The sequence below is a fragment of the Callorhinus ursinus genome, unplaced genomic scaffold (genome assembly GCF_003265705.2).
Source record: "Callorhinus ursinus isolate GAN/ISIS: 27379988/994484 unplaced genomic scaffold, GSC_fseal_2.0 scaffold15, whole genome shotgun sequence".
Classification (NCBI taxonomy): Eukaryota; Metazoa; Chordata; class Mammalia; order Carnivora; family Otariidae; genus Callorhinus; species Callorhinus ursinus.
Window position 1 is genome coordinate 9055850 of NW_027397077.1, and position 21413 is coordinate 9077262.

General features: G+C 41.4%; 1 protein-coding gene and 1 pseudogene across 18 annotated transcripts in view; both read right to left on the minus strand.

The window, feature by feature from the left end:
* The window catches only part of PBRM1 (polybromo 1), a 113217-nt gene that overhangs the window by 28670 nt on the left and 63134 nt on the right, over window positions 1–21413 (minus strand). For 17 of the 18 annotated variants that reach the window (XM_073901328.1, XM_073901342.1, XM_073901325.1 and 14 more), the window contains 7 exons: window positions 19540–20182; window positions 14970–15181; window positions 8859–9044; window positions 7784–7941; window positions 6890–7153; window positions 3455–3600; window positions 473–630 (listed from right to left, as the gene is read on the minus strand). In XM_073901328.1, the coding sequence (XP_073757429.1) occupies window positions 473–630; window positions 3455–3600; window positions 6890–7153; window positions 7784–7941; window positions 8859–9044; window positions 14970–15181; window positions 19540–20182 (1767 nt within the window). The remainder of the gene's footprint in view (window positions 1–472; window positions 631–3454; window positions 3601–6889; window positions 7154–7783; window positions 7942–8858; window positions 9045–14969; window positions 15182–19539; window positions 20183–21413) is intronic. The other variant, XM_073901337.1, reaches the window with a different exon arrangement.
* Window positions 13565–14220, minus strand: LOC112833732 (protein CREG1 pseudogene; annotated as a pseudogene).

Sequence of the window (21413 nt, forward strand, 5' to 3'; positions counted from 1 at the left end):
AGACATGAGTGAGCAAATGCTGCTGGAAAAATGGCACCAACAGACTTGCTTGACACAGGACTGCCAAACCTTCAATTTGTAAAAAACAGCATCTGTGAAGTGCAATAAAGCAAGAAAACGGGGCATGCCTGTATTCGGATGGTTTTCCTCCTCACTGCCTTCAGGGCTAACGTAACCTATCGGAAAGGCTTTTGGTGACCACATTACCTAAAACAAGACCTCCCCTCAACATTACCCTCTGTCCTCTTTCTCTGCCTTACTCTTATTCATAGCTCTAATTACTACCTGGTGTCCTACAGACTTTATTTACTGACTCCCCAACCTCTGGCCCGTTGTTAAGTCTCTAAGACAGCAGACATTGTGGTCTGTTGATTGCTGTATACCTAGCACCTAGAACAGTGCCTAACACAGGGAGTATTCAATCAATTGTTGTAGAATGGATGTGATTAAATGAAAAGGCAAAAATACATACCCAGAATACATGTCATGGGGCAGGTTTCTTCCAGATTACTCAGAAACACTTCTTTTTTGTAGAACATTTTTGTGGGCTCATGTTCCGTCTCTTCTGGGTGAATGAAGATGGGGCCATAAAAATATGCAGCTCCATCTCGGACCCATACCTTTTCAATTCTTGGGGGAAAAATGGAGAAATTCCATTACAATAGAATTCTGATCAGTTTCATTCTTGAAGGATTAATCTATCAGAAATTCTGTTAACCAAAACCTTTATGATATTTACTACTTAGAGGAGTTTTGTTGACTATTTTGACAATAAGACCATTTCCCTGACTTTTCCCCCCTTTGAGCACAGGAGAAGACATCTGGAAAGGGAGACAGACACTGGCTATTCATCTGAGGGAAAAAATACACAATACCAAGGCATATGACTTAATGGTTTCAGCTAACCTCCAGGTTTTTTTTTTTTTCCTGAAATGCTCATGATGAAAACAAAAAACAAAACTAAGCATCTGTCATCAGACTCAGCCGAATAAACAAACCATCCATATTTGGGGTCAGCTCACATGAGTCACAGATATTCCTTTAAGGCAATGGTTCATGACTTTTTTTGAGTGTCAAGATATAATAAATAGCCCTTCACCCATTGAGAATCTGATGAGAGTCAGATACTATCTCCCTAGACAAAAATAAAAATGCATATCTGACTGCTCTGTGTCAGGTATTACACAATTCTTCATAACCACCCCCAGCAAGTTGGGATTATTAATGTCCCCATTGTCTTGTGGTTCCTGACATGAAGCAACATCCTCATCTCAGTTCATGGTAACTCCACCCTTTCAGTTCCTTAGGCCAACACACAGAAGTCACCCTTGACTCCCCCCCGCCCCCTTTCTCTCTCTCTCTCTCGGACCCCACATCCCATTTATCAGGAATCCTATTAATTCAACCTTTCACAACAGGATCTGACTGCTGGCCTGAGCCAGCAATCACTGTTGCCTGGATTATTGCAATAGCCTCCTAGCAGATCTCCTTGCTTCTCTTTGACCCTTTTCCTTTTTTTTAAAGATTTTTTTGATTTATTTGACAGAGAGAGACACAGCGAGAGAGGGAACACAAGCAGGGGGAGTGAGAGAGGGAGAAGCAGGCCTCCCGCCGAGCAGGGAGCCCGATGTGGGGCTCGATCCCAGGACCCTGGGATCATGGCCTGAGCCAAAGGCAGACGCTTAATGACTGAGCCACCCAGGCGCCCCTCTTATTTTTCTTTTTTTAAAGATTTTATTTATTTGTCAGAGAGAGAGAGAGAGAGAGAGAGAGAGAGAGAGAGCGAGAGCGCGCACAAGCAGGGGGAGTGGCAGAGGGAGAGAGAGAAGCAGGCTCCCCACTGAGCAAGGAGCCTGATGCGGGGCTGGATCCCAGGACCCTGGGATCATGACCTGAGCTGAAGGCAAATGCTTAACTGACTGAGCCACCCAAGCGCCCCGACCCTTTAGTCTATTCTCAGCAATCAGAAGGCAGAGCCATCGGGCTAAGAACTAATTCAGATGTCACATCTATGTCTGAAAGAATCCAATGGGGGCACCTGGGTGGCTCAGTCGGTTAAGCGTCTGCCTTTGGCTCAGGTCCTGATCCCAGGGTCCTGGGATCGAGTCCCCCACTGGGCTCCCTGCTCAGCAGGGAGTCTGCTTCTCCCTCTGCCTGCCTCTCCCCCTGCTTGTGCTCTCTCTCTCAAATACAAAAATAAAATCTTTAAAATAAATAAAGAATCCAGTGGTACTCCCTTTAATTCAGTAAAAGCCCACACGTTGACAACGGTCCCTGAGGTCCACCAGAGTGGCACTGTGTGCTGTGGCCCTCATGACCTGTCTAACTCAATGCACTGCTCACTCCCCCGGCAACAAACCATCCAAATCTGGACAGGCCAGGCACACTTCTCTCTCAGGTCTTCATACTGGCTGTTCTCGCTTCCTGGAAAGCTTTCTCTCTGAATATTCACAATCCTCACTCCCTCAGTTTCTTCAAGTGTTAGCTCAACTATCAGCTCTCAGTGAGGCCTATATACACCACCCTATTTAAACTTCTGCACCTCCTCACTTTGTGCACTCCTGATTCCCCATACTCTTTTTTTTCACAGCACATATCATGACCTAATGTTCTGTACCCTTTACTTATTCACAATGTTTATTGTTTGTCTTCCCACTGCAACAAAGATCCATGGGACTAAGGATATTTGTCTGTTTTATTCACTAATGTATCCTCACTGCCTGGCAAATACTAAGTTTGTAATAAATGATTACTGAATGAAGAAAAAATGGAATGAGGAAACTGGAGCTCAGAAAAGTCAATCATTTGCCTAAGGACATGCAGCTAGCAGGGCTGGAACTCACACCAAGACCCACAACTCTTAATCACCATCCTCTACTGCCCAGTCCCACACCTGACTCCTTCACTGCCGTTTTACGCCATGCAACCATACTTTCATTCATGTACTCGTTCAACAAATATCTGAGCCCTTACCATGTTTCATGCATCGTGCTTGGAGCAGGGAATACAAAAGTAAGCAAAAGGACAGGGTCCCTACTCTCAGGGCATTTGCAGTCCAGTCTGGAAACCCAACAGTAAAATAACCTGATATGTGCTCTGAGAGTAATGAAGAGACCTAATCCAGTCTGCAGGGGCCAGGAAAGGCTTCCTTAAGGAAGTGCTATCTCAAATTTAAGCTAGAGGAGTTCATCATGTGAGGTAGGCAGGGAGATTTCTGGGTTGAGAATTCAGTAAATGGTAGGAGAAGAAAAGAAAAGTTCACAGGAAGGATTTAAAGAAGGAAGTGTGGCTAGAGACCAAAGCAGGGCAAGTATGTGTGAGGAAGCTGGGGAAGTTACAGGATTGTGGGGGGGGGATGATGACGACTTTTGACTTCATCCTAAAGAGTGATGAATTTCTACCTGCTCCAAATCTCTCAGACCCAACTGCATCCTCCCTGCTTCAGTACACCCACCTGCCCACGCGAGGGCGCACCAGGCCATGGGACTTGATGAAGACACAATCGCCAACCTTTAGCCACATGTCATTATAACGGAGCTGCTCAAAGTAGTGGCAACCTGGTTCACCATTTGACATTTCCACAGGGACATCTTCTTTCTCCTGTGGTAAAGGAAACTGGTTGAAGATAGGCAGCTGACAATCAAGGAGTAGACAGAGGAGGTTAAGAAAAAGCTGACTTTCCTTCATATTAACTTAAAATAAAAAATCACCATAAACAGAAGTTTTGATGAAGATCAGAGACAAGATTGGGGTACTGAAACCAAACTAAGTCTTATTAAATATTGTTCTTATTTTAAATTTATACTTAAGTTTCATAAACTGTTACCCCCAACACACACCCCATTCCCGCAGCCTTCGGGGGAGGTGGGGGAGAGAAGCACTGCAGAGGATACATCAGCATTCAGGAGCAGCCTCACTCACACACGGCTATGGAGGATAAGGAGCAAATTCTGCACAAGCTTCCTCTTCATTACATTTACTGATCTCTCAATTTCTTAACATTAACAACTGATGGTTTTAAATGATAATTAAAAAAAATAAAATTGTTATCATTTTGATTTATTCTGGAATGGAAAGGAATAGTACAGCCTCTGTGACATAAACACATACACTCTGTTTCTGAATAAATTACAAGGTGTGTCACCTCCTGGCTGCTGTGACACTGGGCAAATTACCTGACCTCTTAGGTCATCTGTAAAATGAAGGCAGTGCACCCATCAGATGGCGCTTTAGGAAGAAGCTCCAATGACACACTCCAGTTAAATGTACAGAACAATGCCTGACTTATGAAAAGCACTTGAACACCCATTCGTTATTGTTGTTTTATAGTTTGGGCAAAAAAAAAAAAAAAGAAAGAAAGTAAAAGAAAAAGGGGTGCCTGGGTGGCTCAGTCAGCTAAGGGTCTGCCTTCGGCTTAGGTCATGATCTCAGGGTCCTGAGATGGAGCTTCGTGTTGGATTCTGTGCTCATCGGGGAGTCTGCTTCTCCCTCAGCCTGTCCCTCCCCCTGCTCTTCCGAGTGCTCTCAAATAAATGAAGAAAATCTTAAAAAAAAAAAGAAAAAAAGACAGTTCTGATCTGATGCAGAAAGTGGGCACAGCATGAGGTGTTTTAAACATATTAACTCCAAAACACATAAAAGCTGAGGCAACTCCAGAACCCAATATTTTCTACTGCATCTCCCTGAGAATATCTGAAACTTCAAACCGAAAAAAAGAAAAATCTCCTTCAGAAGGTCCAAACAATTTGTTTTGATCTTTCTGACTTCAAATGTGATATATAAATGGTCTCCTGGAAAATCCTTAAGAATAAGCGAGGTCACACATATAATGGGTGAGGGGAAACTGTAGGAATGGGAGCTATAAAGTAGCCCCTGAAATTAAGAATAACTTTTTCTGGGTGCCTGGGTGGCTCAGTTGTTTAAGCATCTGCCTTTGGCTCAGGTCATGATCCCGGGGTCCTGGGACTGAGCCTCACATTGGGCTCCCTGCTCAGCGGGGCATCTGCTTCTCCCTCTCCCTCTGCTCCCCCAGCTTGTGTGCGTGCACACTCTCTCTCTCTCTCTCTCTGTGTCAAATAATAAAATCTTAAAAAAAAAAGAGTAACTTTTTCTTTTAGGAATGGATTCTGTTCTGAAGTTCTTTTTTTTTAAAGTAATCTCTCTGCCTTGAGAATGAGAGCTGCATGCTCTACCTGCTGAAGGTATTCTTTTAAAAAGTTCCAGGAATGACTTGTTTCAGCCAGGCAGTATTAAAATAAAGAGACAAAAACAAAACAAAACAAAACGTGTGCACAGAGAGGACCCTGGAGACTTATGAATTCTAATAAGAAATCTGCGTTAATTCTCATGTTCGCTTCCACTGGTATTTCTTATTCTTTCAAAATTAATTTCTCTATGATTCCCAGGCATACTGGTGAAATGTAAAAAATATCATGTTTTTTCCCAAGCTCCCTTTCTCTTGTAACACTATTAGGACACTAAAATGTATTTCTTTCCTAAGACACGAAGAAGTCGATTTTTTCCAATTTTTATATTAACAATTTAAAAGCTTTATCTTTTTTGACTAGATAAAAGAACTATATCTGTGGGCAACGATTCAAACATTAGAGCATGTAAAACTTAAAGGCAATCTTCTGTGATCCAACCCCAGAGATAAACACCTGGTTCAGCACACAGCAGTTCTCCACACTGCTTTTATAGTCGTGTATGTAAACATACAGTTTTTGTTTTTAAATGTTTTATTTATTTATTCATGAGAATCAGAGAGAGAGGCAGAGGCAGAGGCAGAGGGAGTAGTAGGCTCCCTGCCTAGCAGGGGGAGTGGGAGAGGGAGAAGCAGGCTTCCTGCTGAGCAGGGAGCCTGATGCGGGGCTCAATCCCAGGACCCTGGGATCATGACCTGAGCCAAAAGCAGACCCTTAACGACTGAGCCACCCAGGTGCCCCGGTCATATTGTTCTCAAGTAACTAATTTGATTTCACTTAAAAAATACATTTTCTCTAAGTATTTTCTGCATCAATATTCATCAGTTAGACTGAACTATAGCTTTTCTGTTTTAATTTTGTCAGGCTTCGGAATTAAGATTATTCTCATTTTGTAAAATAAACTGGGAAGTTTTCTTTGTTCTCCATGCTTTGAAATAATTTAAACAGTATTACAATTATAGGTCTCTTAAAGGGTTAAAAGAATTCACCCATGGAATTATCTGACCTGAGTACTCTGTGATTAGCTCTCAGAACATTTTTTAAGAATTCCTTCTTGTTGTTATCCACTTACGTGTTACATCTCTTCTTGATTCTTCAGTAATTTATAGTGTCCTAGAAAATTATTCATTTTACTCAGGCTTTCAACTTTATTAACAGAAATGTACAAGTCTTTAAATTTCTTCCACATTTGTATGTCTGAGCTTAACTGCCTTCCTTTTTTATTAGGATAGTTGGTAGTTTATCTCGCTGGACTTGTTGAAGAATTAGCACTTGGATTTATTTTTAAATTCTATTTTTCAGTTCTACTGGTTTTCTAAGTATTAATTTCTGTCCTTCTATAGTCCCCTTCTTTCTGTTTGGCTAAGGTTTTATGTTGTTGCTCTTTTTCACTTTTTTTTTTTAAAAGATTTTATTTGACAGAGAGAGACACAGCGAGAGCAGGAAACACAAGCAGGGGGAGTGGGAGAGGGAGAAGCAGGCTTCCCGCTGAGCAGGGAGCCTGATGCGGGGCTCAATCCCAGGACCCTGGGACCATGACCTGAGCCGAAGGCAGACGCTCAACGACTGAGCCACGCAGGCACCCCTCTCTTTTTCATTCTGAATTTGATACTTTATTCATTTATTTTCTGGAATAGGTATTTTGAAATGTAAAATTCTTTTCTGTGTGGCTTTTAGCTACATACCTTTTCCAAGTTAAAACTGTCTTCTGTTCGACTGTCCTCTGAGTTGTCTGTGTTCTTCTCATCATCCCCTTTATCTGCATTTGCGAATACAGAGGCCACTCGGACCACAGGCAAGGGCACATCCCGAGGGACAAACCTCACTGAGCTGATGGGCATGGTCCACAGTTTAATTTTCTTAAAAGATTTGGTTTTGGCAGAATACCGTGATTCGCAGACAAAAACATCCTCATCTCGAAAGTTTTCTGGGCATAATTTAAAGTATTCCTGGGAGACATAAGAATAAGATTATTAGGTGAATTTTCTGAAAACCAGTCAACCAAAAAAACCAAAGCTACACGTCCGTCAAGCAAACAAATGTTAACCTGTTAAGACTTTCTGACAGTTAACAAACAGTAAATGGTTAGCAACGTAAAAGCATCTCCCTGCTACAGAAGGGCCTTATTAAATATAAATACTTAGCTTACCAACTGTCCTTTTGAAAATATATTAGCATTTCATACAGCTATAATGTTCCTAAAAGCTTTGGGCAGGGCTCAATGTACCTATATCACATAGATACATAAAAAGTATACTTTATTATACCTAAAAAGCACACTGACAATTTTTAATGATCTTTCAGAAAACGTCACCCTCAAAATTAGCCTGGCAATATAAAAAAATTTAAGCTAACTGCATATAGCTATATAGTGTTGGCAGCAAATGGTGGTCTTTCATCATCATGATCAGATTAATTTCCTCCCAAATCTTTATCGAATGCCATATAGACACAGCTTAAAAAAAAAAAAAAATCAAGGTTTAAAACAGAGTGCCTAATTTATAAATACCAATTTTTTGTGTTTGTAAATTTTATTTTCATGGAATGATTTGTACTTTGGAGCCTAATGAGTTTCTTACCTTGACAAACATGACCACACATTTTCCTAGAATTTTACTAACGGGAACTTTATTGTAATAGTCACTCTTAAAAACTTCTTTTTCTAGAAATTTCCGTGTAGCCAGATGGAATGTTTCATTTGGCCGATAAAACCAACAGCCATACAACCATTTTTCACCTCAAAAACAAAAAGGGAGAGAGAGGGGAAATTACCATTAACAGAAATCACACATTCTTTGCAAAATGAGCAAATTCTCCATCCACTCTGCCATGGCCTGAACCTAACAATGTGCTTTTTAGGCCACAGTTTCTTAAAATAGTTACCTTAGAAGAAATGATACTTTAAAGTAATGAAGTATAATGAGGCCTAAAAAATGCTACTTTCCCCCTCATGTTAAAAATGTATAAAATACAGGATGAAGAAGGTGATGAGACCTGCCCTAGTCTGCTGGGCCCAGGACACACTCAAGACTGTGTGCTTATGCTAAGGACAGAGCATCTAAAGCATATCAAGGACGCATTTAGCACTTAGGAGAAGGGATACAAAGGTACTTCATGAGGAGCAGCTGAGGGAACTGGACTGTCTGGATCACATTTCTGTCTGCTTCTGGCTTAATTAACTCCTATTTGTTCTCCATGTCTTAAGTGAAAGGCAACTGTTCTAGGACGCCTTTTTGAAATCCAATTCTAAGCCAAGGCACATGTCACACTATAATAATTTCCTTTTTATTTGTGGTTTGTACCAGACTGGTTTTGCCAGGGGCAAAACACGAGCCTTTAGTTCTTGTGAGGCTCTGCCATCCTCCAGTTTGGCTTACTGTGTGTTTTAAAGAAACAGCAGTTGAGTGAATGAATCTCAGCCTCACTTTCAGGAAGTTGCGTTTCCTTTGACTCAACTGTGCCACTCATGGGCCCAAGAGTACTAGATCCTATGTTTTTCATATAGTGGGTGCTTAATTCTATTTACCGAACACTGCAGAACGACTATTGTTGCAAGGCATAACATGTCTCAGTTACAATTTTCTTCCCTGAGGACCAAGGAGGAGTAAAATAGTCCCAGCTCACCATCTGCCCTTTGATTTAAAACACACTTACCAGCAGAATCTTCCCACAGTCTTTCAATGCAGACGATGTGTGGCTGCAGGCTGGCCTCTGCGGGCTCCACATAGACGTAGTCTCCGACATGGTACATGCTGTTCTTAAAGCTGCAGTCCTGGCTGTACGTGCGGTGTAAGCCAGAGAGGCCTGCGGCGCCTGAGGAGTCTTCGCTCTTTTCAGCTTCTTTGGTGAAGACAAAAAGGTTCCCATTAATGGGATGTGGGAATCAGATGTAGGATTCAAACAACACATACTAATACATCTCATTCTTTCCTAGACCTTCAAGGGCAGGATTCAGGACAAACAGTATGATACCTGTATTCCCAAGAGCCTCTACTCAAACTTGCCTTTTTTTGAGTTACAACCAACTGCCCTTAATTTAAGTAAATGTATAAACAGACAAAGGATCTACACAGTAAAAATAACCATCTTAATAATATATGCTCAATGTAGTCGTTCTGGATGATAAAGAAAGGTAAAGAGAAAACAGGTCACCTGTAAATCATGCAATCCTGGAAATGATCTCATATGTACTTCCCTTCCATCTTAATGCCTCTGAAATTTTTTTCCCAACAGTTATTATATGGGTATGTCAAATGGAATCTTAGAAATGAAAAAATATGGAATATGTGTATCAAACAATATAATGTAAACTATATTATGTCTACACTGAAGATACACTGAACAGGGGTGCCTGGCTGGCTCAGTCAGAAGAGCATACAACTCTTGATCTTGGGGTTGGGAGTTCGAGCCCCAGGTCGGGGATAGAGATTATTTAAAATAAATAAGTAAATAATAATAATAATAATATACACTCAACAGTTTCTGAGATTAATGCTTTTTCAACAAGACTTATTTTTGCTAAATAATACATTTTGATGGCTACTATGCAAGCCATCTTTTGCAAATACCATAGGATTTTTTTTAGATTTTATTTTTGAGTAATCTCTCCACTAAACATGGGGCTTGGACTCACAACCCCGAGATCAAGAGTTGCACATTCCACCAACTGAGCTGGCCAGGTGCCCCAGGGTTTTGTGTTTTTGAGGATAAAGATTTGCCCACATTTCCAATTATTTCCTTATGATAACTTTCTATAAATGCAACAGCTAGAAATAAGCATTTTATTTTATTTTATTTTATTTTTTTAAAGATTTTATTTATTTATTCATGAGAGACAGAGAGACAGAGAGAGAAGCAGGCTCCCAAGGAGCTGGGAGCCCAATGCGGGACTCGATCCCAGGACCCTGGGATCATGACCTGAGCCGAAGGCAGATGCTTAACCATCTGAGCCACCCAGGCGCCCTAGAAATAAGCATTTTAAATGCTTTTTTAAAAAAGATTTTTTTGAGCGAGATAGAGCTAGAGAGAGAGTGAGAGAGAGCATCAAGCAGGGGGGAGGAGCAGAGGGAGAGCGAGAAGCAGGCTTCCTGCTGAGCAGGGAGCTTGACGTGGGGCTCAATCCCAGGATCCCAGGATCATGACCTGAGTCACAGACAGACGTTACCGATTGAGCCACCTACGGGCCCCACATCATTTTTTAAGTTTTGCCAAGTTTGGTGGAAAATGTCATCTAGTATTTGATTAGCCAAATAAATCCCTATAAGATATCAAGAGATTCACAAGGTTCTTGAGGTCATACACCAGCAGGAACACTGTCAACTGAATGGAAAGAGACAGAGAAAGTACAAAATCAGAGTGTTAGCTAAACCCCCAAAATTCTAGACAGGAAACAGGCTGCTAAAACTACTCAGCTGCAAACATGTGCTACCTTTCATGAAAAAGGGTGATGTGGAGGGCAGAGTGCTGAGCCACAGAGGACTATTTCTTGGACTTGGAACCTAATGACTCTGCCCAGCTGGATTTCAAGATTGCTTTGAACTCAAATGACCCTTTCCTCTCCATTTCTCCCTTTCTGAATGAGAATCTCTCTCATCCCACTCATGTTGTCACTATATTGTAGGAGCAAAGAACTTGTTTTTTAGTTTTACAGGTCCACAGATGGAGAGGAATTATGTCCCAGGAGGGATCATACCCAGAGCCCCACCCATATATACCTATTTAAATGATTTATATAAGATTTAAGACTTTTGAGCTCATAAAGCTGATATATTTAGATGAGATTTTGATACCTGGTAGAGGGGTGTTACTGCAACAAACACCTAAAAAATAGGGAAGTGACTCTGGAATTGGGCAAGAACAGAGACTGGAAGAATTTTTTTTTCCTTTGGAAACAACAAACTTTCTAAGAATTTTAAGAGAAAAAGCCTCCATTGCTTTGAACAGACTATGGCAGAGAAACGGACATTAAGGACTTGGCAGCAGAAGGGACAGGTGGAAATGAAGAATGTGTTACTGGAAAGGAGATCCTCATTATATAGTGGCAGAAAGCTTGGCAGAACTGTACCCTGCAATCACTTGGATTCTGGGCCTCTTGGGATGATCTCCTGGTTATCTTTCTACTTCTTTGTTTGTTGTTCTACTGCCTTGGAGTTTTTTTTTTTTTTTAAAGATTTTATTTATTTATTTGAGAGAATGAGATAGAGCATGAGAGGGGGGAGGGTCAGAGGGAGAAGCAGACTCCCTGCTGAGGAGGGAGTCCGATGCAGGACTCGATCCTGGGACTCCACGAAGGCAGTCGCCTAACCAACTGAGCCACCCAGGCGCCCTGCCTTGGAGATTTCTTCTTCATCTTCTAATCCTTCTCTAAATGTTTCCTTTCTGCCATCATTAAAAATTTTTTTAAACTGAATCAATTTGACATAAAACAATGGGTCAACTTAGGTTATACAGTTACTTTGATACATTTGTATTTGTTGCCACTGTAGTGATAAATTTTTTTTAAACACACAGTCGTTTTTTTTAGATTTATTTATTTATTGAGACAGAGAGATACAGAGAGAGAGAGCATGAGCAGGGGGAGTTGCAGAGGGAGAGGGAGAAGCAGGCTCCCCACTGAGCAGGGAGCCGGATGCGGGACTCGATCCCAGGCCCCTGGGATCATGACCTGAGCTGAAGGCAGAGGCTTCACCATCTGAGCCACCCAGGCGCCCCACTGGAGTGATATTTATCACAGCACTTCCTCATGTAAGATACTGTGGTCTACCTTCATTCTAGTGTGCTTTAGCACTCCGTGGCTATTTACGACTCCTTACAAGTTTGTGCCATTAAACACCGTCTTCTTTTTGCTCCCACCCCCCTCTGCTATCATTGTTTTTAAAGTTTCATTGAGATATGATTCCCACACCATATAATTCCCCTATTTAAAGTGTACAATTCAGTTTCTTGGTATGTTATTAATTTTTTAAAAATGGTAATACACTACATAAAATTTGCCATTTTTGGATGATTTTTAAGGAGATAATTCAGTGGCATTAATTACACTCATAATATTGTGCAATCATAACCACTATCTATTTACAAAACTTTTTCTTTATTTCAAACAGAAGCTCTGTACCTGTTAAGTACTAACTCATCTCTCCTCTCCACCAGGCCCTAGTAACCTCTATTCTACTTTCTGTCTCTGAATTTGCTACTCTGGGTCCCTCATATAAGTGGAACCATACAATATTTGTCCTTTCCTGGCTATTTCAGTTAGCGTGTTTTCAAGGTTTATCCGTGTTGTAGCATGCATCACAACTTCATTACTTTTAATGGGTGAATAACACTCCACTGGGTGCATAGACTACATTTTATTTATTCATTAGTTAATGGGCACTTTTCTGAAGAAATGTGGTTTTTTTTTTTTTAAGTCATGTTATCTTCTCCTTGATGACCTCATTTAGGTAGTAACAGCACGGGAGCTATTTTAAAGATTTACAGCAGTTGAGGAAGCCTTAGGCCACTGCTGAGAGCAGCACTGCTTAAAAAGCTACTGAGTGCACTTGGGAGCAGGGAGTTTGCGGCCTGGCTTAAGCTGGTCCATGTCTGGTAAACTTTACTTACAAAAGAACACTGGAAATGACTGACTTACACAAAATTCCCTGCATCCTTCTTTTTTCTACTGCAAGCCCATTTGGGGGCAAAATAGAAAATAAAATAAAATAATGTGTACATGTGCGTATGTGTGTGCTTTGAGTGGAGGACACTGATTATACCATGTCCATTTATGTGGGGAAATCAAATTCAGGAAACATTTTATGAGCTTCTTTTGTTCTAGGTAATTATTACTCTAGATGTGAAAAGTGAAAAGAGAAATTCTTTATAAGAAATGGTTTTGCCCTATGTTGGATCAACAACACCTAGGCCTGTCAGACACAGAGGGACCACGAGGAGGAAGTTCTATTTGTCTCTCACCACGGTCTGTCTCAGCCACACACATGCAGGCGCGCAGGTGCAGCCGTGGGTGAGTGAGGCCCCCTCTCTAGCACAGTGGCTTCCAGGAATTAAGGACACATCTCTGAGTACCGTCAAATGCCAATGGGCAATCTAAATCTGGCACTGGCTCCTCTTCAAAGGAGCACCGCCGGAAAACTAGAAGCAAAAATACTTACAATGAAAGACACACCTCTATGAAAATGGCTTCAAACTATGAAAAAAAAAGTCTAAAAACCACATCTTCCAAGAAATCCAGGAACAGTCCAATTCTACTTTGTAAACAAATAAGCAAGCAAGCAAACAAACCAGCATGTGAAAGAAAACTGGTTAATCTGGGAAGTGTTCCACAGAGAAACATTAAGCCCTTAAAGTCTGTATGAACCATCCTAAGTAAGCTCATTGGTGCTGTTAAATTTGCTGCATTCTACTTCACTAAAATGTGACATTATAGTATTTTCAGGTGTCACTACTTTTGGTCCACCAAAGTGGTCCAGGATCCAGATGTTGGTTAAACTCAACGTAGCAAAGAACCAATTATGGCTGGAAGGCCAGGTTTTCAACTCAGGGTGCTGGATGAACAGTGAATGCCTGGCAAAGTCCATTTCCATTTCATTCACATTAGTAACAGTTCCTGACAGTATTATGTGAGCAGAGAGGGGACTTGGGGATCAAATACATGCTTCCTGCAGAAGTTAGTCTATGCCAAAGACATGGTCAGCATAGCATGTGGATTCTCCTGAGGGTTGCCTACCAACTGCTGCAGTGGGCTCAGGCAGAAGTAGGGCATGCTGCTGCCCATGCCTGGGGGCCCATCGCCAAGCGAGAAGACATCGACAAAGGCCTAGCTGTGCACTGCCTCCTCTCTGGAGAGTGTGGCCAGTGTGCCCCAGTCACATACTTAAGTCACAAAGTGGACCACGTGCTCGGCGCCTTCATGGGGCAGTGGCGCAGCGGTGTCCCAGTCCCGGTGATCCTGGCTGCCCCAGCCCCATGCTGGTGCCACCAGCAGCGCCACTGGTGCCAGCGCTAACAGGCCGGCCATGACGGTGACTCCAGCGGGTCCAGAAATGATCGAGTTTCTTTTTTTAAAAGATTTTATTTATTTGACAGAGAGAGCACAAGCAGAGGGAGCAGCAAGCCGAGGGAGAGGGAGAAGCAGGCTCCCCACTGAGCAGGGAGCCTGATGTGGGACTCGATCCCAGGACCCTGGGATCACGACCCGAGCTGAAGGCAGACGCTTAACCAGCTGAGCCACCCAGGTGTCCCTAAAATGACCAAATTTCTAATAAAAGTTCCCACTGTCAAAATATTTCTAAGTTCTGGCAAGGGACTCAAAGTAACATTTTTGCATTGATAAAATGAAAATAAAAATTTCCTCCCAGTATTGTGGTTCAATATCACCTACTCTGGACCGAGTTTGCAGGAGGAAAGCCATCCGGCAACATGACAGGGCAGAACCCTGATGCATTCACTGCTGCGAATGCTCCCCGGGTCCAGACAGGCCCCGCAGGTTTATCTGCCAACAGTATTTTGACCTGGTGAGCTCCCACACTTGTGAGCTAACTGACCGTTCCTGAAATACTAGGGCAACAGCTGTGTCACACAGCACTTCCAATTTTTAACAGTCTGATGACCAAACCGATGATGATAAAAGCATCTCTATCACAACATGGCCATTCTGAAAGAGGCAACATTTACAGACAGGATTCATCCCCACAGCTAGCTAGGAGAGCCAGAACTAGAACAGAGTGTAACATGTTTTCATGTTTAATAAAATGAAAAGAAACCAACCTCTTTTTTCTTCTTCTCGTTTTAGTTTATCTTCCTCTAGTTCTTTTGGCAATTTTTCCTTTTTCTCTTTCTCCACATCATTATGCAAATGTTTTGTGGTATAGCTGAGTGCTGGTGAAAGCAGGATCTCTCCATTTTTGCAGAGTTCATCACGAATTTTAATAAAAAACTGCTGCAGTTCTACCGCGTCCTCGTAGATTTCGGAATCTGTCCTATAAGGGCATCAAGAGCACCCATTGACATACAAGTTGCTTCTTTCACACACCTCAGTTATATGTTTAACTCTACCCATGCTTCCATAACACATTAATGGATGTAATGGTACTTCTGTACAGCAGGGTGTCTCCTTGAAAGTTTTAGAACAGAATCTGAAGTGCTGTTACCTCGGTGAGCCTCATGCCCACCAGTTTCCTCTTCCTTAAGGCTCACTCCTTGTACAGCTCATGTAAAAGAAAAGGCCTCATACAGTTTTCTGGGGAGAAACAAGGCTCAAGCATCCGTTGATTTTGGCATTTGGCGGGGGACTGTCAAAATCAAGGACTACACTGAGGCTCCACACCACGACACCTACTTGTATCTAATCCTTGGATTTTTACTTTCTCTTAACCAAGGGACCAACACACTATACAAACTATTGACAAAAGATTTAGGCAATGTCCACTTTCTTCTTTTTGAATCTCTATCATGCTTGCCTAGGCTGGTAGGCCCCAGCAAATATTTGACCCTAAACTACAAAGTCATGAGCATCCTATAACAGTTACGGGCCTCAAAGTCAGTGTTCATGTTAGTTTCCCAGAAATGACTACATAATGCTGGGGAACCAGCAGAGGCAACATAGTGAAAGATGGGGAAAAAATTATCTGCCACACTGAAAGCTTTTTATTTTTATTTATTTTTTTTAAAAGATTTTATTTATTTGAGAGAGAAAGAGAGAGCACATGAGAGGGGGGAGGGTCAGAGGGAGAAGCAGACCCCCTGCTGAGCAGGGAAGCCCGATGGCAGGACTCGATCCCGGGACTCCAGGATCATGACCTGAGCCGAAGGCAGTTGCTTAACAAGGCGCCCCACTGAAAGTTTTTTTTTTTTTTTTTTTTTAAAGATTTTATTTATTTGACAGAGAGAGCACAAACAGAAGGAGAGGGGAGGGAGAAGCAGGCTGCCCGCTGAGCAGGGAGCCCGATGCAGGACTCGATCCCAGGACCCTGGGATCATGACCCGGGCCGAAGGCAGCCGCTTAACCGACTGAGCCACCCAGGCGCCCGAGTGATCCCCACTGAAAGCTTTTTAAAGGCTCTTTCCGCATTTACAGAATGAGAAGACAGGACTGGGCAAGATCAGCTTCAGAATTCAGACTGGAAGAAGTTCTCTTACTATCTCTAATCCACTGTGGTCTGAGGATGGCTTAAACATAATTCCATTAACTAGGAATACCAGTGTCTGAAAAATGATTCACAAAGTAACCACAAAGTCTTAGCAGCAGTTAGGGACATTCTAGTCAGGGGGGCGTGGCAGGCATAGCAAGCCTAGTCAGCTGCCTGCTGATAACCACCACTAGAGCATCAAATTTTAGTGAAACCTCCAGAATGCTTCTCCCCATCAGCCAAAGTGAACTGGCAAACAGTCTAAAAACACTGCCAATAACAACCTAAATCAATGTTTCTGGAAAGGTTTTAAAAATCTTTTCAGGTTACAGAAATGCTAATACTTACAGGAAAGCAATAAAAATAAAACTGGTCAAGGGAAGAAACTCCTATGATATTATTCTGATACCTGTTTTCTGAACAGAGAGGTCTTAAGACTGTTCACTTGACATTAAAATTCATTTTATAATAGCTTACAATTTTAAATATAAAATTAAAAGTGAAGACACACTCTTGGTAATCCCTGTTACAACGAAAGGGCAGATTCATAATTCCACCAGGTCATGTTGTTTAGTAATGGAAGTTCTGTACACAGCCATTAACCATCTGACTTCCCTGTTTTATTTAAACAAAGTAATATGAAGAATTTATTAATTAATCTGTGAGGCTCAGTGTTGCCTGCACGCATAAGAACAAAAACCCAAGATGGAGAAAGAAAACAACTCTGAATCCCCCTTAGCTGGCGGGTGATCTTTACAAGGCAGACATCCAGTAGACCGACATAATTAAGAGTACAGGAAGCTCTTAGTGCTTCCCTTGTCCTTCCTTGTCTTCCTGAGGGTCCCCCTTCCTGTAAGGCAGTCCGAGAACTGAATTCAGGAATGCTGCCAGCACATTAGGAAAGCCAGTGGCTAACTGGCATGAGTCAGTGCCGTGCTGTTACTGAATACTGCTGATGGACAAACCACCATCCCCTGAATGAACTTTTCTATGCCTCACTTTTCAGACTCCCTCTATTCAGGGTGTGAGGTCCTAGGTGATGTTGAGTGGCAGTGGTGGATAGGGGTGAGTGTGAAGAGGCATGAACACTGTTAAAAATCAAAATAGAAATCTAGTGCCTATGGACTTCATTAAATTCATCAACTTAGTATTTTTGAGATATCTATCCTCATTACTGACAAAACAGATAAAACGATGGTTTATCATTCACTAAATTGATGCATCTCCACCTCAGCAGCATGGGGTTATGCTTAAGTACCGTAAGCAGTCATAATAAGACCTTCATTCAAATGGCTTCCCTTAGTTTTACAAGGCTCTGGGCACAAGAGTGAAACTCATCACTGCCTCATGTAAATAAATGCATCCAAGACTCTACCTTCCGGGCCTCAAAAGCAAATCATGTCAACAATGGGAGAATGAAAAGAGCTCATTTCCTAGAGATACAATCTGCTTATTTCCTAAAATAGACACACCATCTATATAAGATAGAAAAAGTTGCTAATGATCTCAGAGACAAATGCACTTTTGGAAGACTCACAGAACTAACCTCAAGATGTAAGGGGGGCGGGGCAGAGGTGGAGGAGAGGAGTGACTTTAGACTTAAGAACTATTTAAGAAAAACTGAGAACAAAAATGAAGTCTAAGCTCCATGAAAGAAGATTTGTATGTCTTGTCCACTGGTGTATCCCAAGTATCTAGAACATGCTTATAACTGGTAGCCACTCAATGAACATTTGTTGAATAAGTGAAAATAACGCAAATTTTGACTGCAAGATGTCTCCCCATTTTTTTCTTCATTTCTAGCTCTGCAGTTGAACATTAAGGCCATTTCCTAATGTGTCACTCAAGTGCCTCTCCAATCTGACCCCAACTCTACCATCTCTTGAACACACCACATTCATTTCCTGACCCCGTGCCTTCACTCAAAGGACTTGCCTTATTCTACATCCCACCCATTCTCCCATTCTCCCCTGATGCCTCAGGTCTTTTCAGAACTCTAGCACAGAGTTCCTACTCCACCATCTTTACTACATATCAAGTTGTTATATGTTGTCTCATGCCTGGAATTATTTTTCCCTAAGCACAGGTCCTAACCCAGCTGTCGGACTTGGAGCTCTTAGATCACAGAGTACAAGCCTGATCATCTATGGCTAGGCTCCGTGACTAGTGTCTTGGTGCCTGGCTCTACAGTAAGGGAACAAGATGAGCAGCCCCACTTACTAGTTGTGTGACTGTAGATAACTTCTGTCTGCGTACTTCTTCAAATGCAAAGTGGGAAGATTATCACCTAGAATGGCTATTATAAGAGAGATTATCTAGATAAAGTGTTTCGCATGGTGCTTTACAAAGAGCAGGTGCTAAATAGGAACAGCAAATGTTACTACTAATTTTTCTTTCAAGATCCAGAGCAAATGCAGGCTTCACCAGATTCCCCAGCTGGAATTAGTCTACACCCACTGCTTAAAAGTCTCCTTTCAGCATGGTAGACTATAAGCTCCAGGAAGGTAGGGTCTGTATCTTTAACTTTTTATATTCCCCCAAGTGACTCTAAGAGCACACAGAAGACACACTGTAACTGCTAAACTGAAATTGTTTTAAGTCAATTATATCATTCTTGTGTGGCGAAGATATAACACAGATCAGAATTAAAAGGGAATTCAAGTTTGATGGAAATTTAAATTTGATTGCTTCTTTTAGTATATTTACTATCTGCAAAAGGCACTTAAAAGTGAGAAATCTGAGATTAAAAAAAAAAGAAGAAGACTTTTTAGGAACTGGAAATGGTGACCAGATTTAAATTGGCTAACTTCAGATCAATAACTTAAGAGCTATTTTAATTTATTCAAAGCATGCTTGGATTGAACTCAAAATTTTAAAAAAATCACACTACTATTTCTAATCATAAGTATTTCATCCTTTAAAAAAACATGTTCTGTAAAATACTGTAAGAGTTTATGCTTTTCAACAGATCTTCAAATTTGTCCTGTATTCCTTCTCAATGGCCCTGATCTAGATGATGCACTAGTGTGTCTGCTCTCCCCCACAGCATATGCTTGCTCTCTAGATGTTGTGGCAAGTAAAAACTCAAAACAGCACTGCACCAACTGTAACCATGTACCTAAGCTGAAACAGTATATCAAAGCAGATTTTTCTTCTGTTTTGCATTAAATATCACACCTCCTCAAAAAGAAATAGCTTTGAAAACCTACCGATTCATCCTTCTTGCCCTTTCCAAGACTTCAAACATATGCTCTTGAAATAAATCGAGCCGCCGGTAGCGATTATTTTCAACATTCTTTCTAATTATGTCAAATGTAAGAGGAGGTTTGTTTGGGAAGTTGGGATCCACAGCAGGAATTTCTGCTAAGGAATCACTGTAGCATCTTCCTTCATCATCCTGATGACTCATGACTGACACAAAAAGATTGTGAATAAGTTCTTGAATCAGCAGGGTCACATTTGGGACATGAGAGTCCTCATCTCCCTCCAGGTCTCTCCGAGTTTCAAGCAGGACCTTGTGTAGGACAAGGGCATCTTTGTAAATCAAAGACTCAGGCTCATTGTATGTACAGGCATTGTTAAACATCATGACAAAGTCCTCAACCATGGAGTCTATATCTTGGTATTTGTTGGCCATCATGTGACTTCGAATTTTTTCCATGTCCATGGGCTTTTTAATGGTCAGATAGTAGTCAGGCAGCTCGGATCTAGAGGGAAGCCTCAGAAATATGGCACTGAGGCGGCGACCCCTCTTATCAGTATAGTTCTTTACAGCTTCATAGACTTCATTTAGTTTCTGCTGCATTGGAGTCATGTATTTTGATTTTTTAGGAGAAATTCCACTCTTCCTACCTAAAAGAAGAGATTTAATGTTAAATGAATAAAATGAAATAAATGAACCCAAATTTGTATACAGCTGGTAAAGCATAATCATAAGAAAGGGAGTACTCCAAGTGATTTGTAAAACAGTTTAATTAGCACTTCTCTAAGTGAAGTATATCTAGTTTATGGACAAAGAAAAAACTGGAAACAAATTTAAACTGTTTTCAGTAATCATATTTTTAGTGAGGGAGTAATAAGTGCTATCATGTTGAGATAGTTGTGAAGAGTAGAATAAAACAAATGAATAGTAATGTGACATTCTAATTCCATCACCTGTAACATCCTTGAGAACTGAGATTTTTTTAAAAAGATTTTATTTATTGATCTGAGAGCGAGAGAGTGAGCACGAGTGGAGGGAGGGGCAGAGGGAGAGGGAGAAGGATACTCCCTGATGAACCGGGAGGCTGATGAGGGGCTCAATCCCAGGACCCTGGTATCATGCATGACCTGAGCCGAAGGCAGACGTTTAACCGACTGAGCCACCCAGGCGCCCCAAGAACTGAGATTTTTATCACAGGAGAAAAAGAGATCCAGATGTTAAAACAGAACACTGAATAAAAATCTTGTAGTTGTAAATCTCAGTTAAGAGCATCAGTATGAACTTATGACATATTTTATCTTTAAATATAATATAAACACACAATTTCCTAGTTCTGTCCACTGAAAATCCTGGAAACAATGACCAATACAGTAGCAGTATAACCCCACACAGTTTGACTGTATTGACCATAATTCTGAAATACAGATTTCAAATACTAACACCAGTAGCTCCTTAGCAAATGGCTGACTTGCAGTTGGCACAAGATGAGCCTCATGTATCTTGAAACACAAGACAGTAAAGAATCTGTCACCGCCTTCTTACTGTGGTTATGTCAGTAGAGCATAGCGGCCAGTCTGGGACAACAGGAGCATCAATAAGGACAACAAATGCAATGAGTTAAAACTCAGCAACACATCTAAATTTAGTAGTTCTTAATGATATATAAAAATGAACAAACGAACTGGGTAAACACTGGAGGATACTGGTAAACCAATGCATTGCTTTGAAAACTGGTAAACCAAGGGGGGTAAGAATCTATCTTTTATGCTTTCAAAAAAACCCAAAACAAGACAAACAAGCAAAAATTGTACTACTGGGTAACCAGATACTGGATGAGGCAAAGTTTCTCTATACAGAAGTATTCCAGTTGGTAAATGAGCA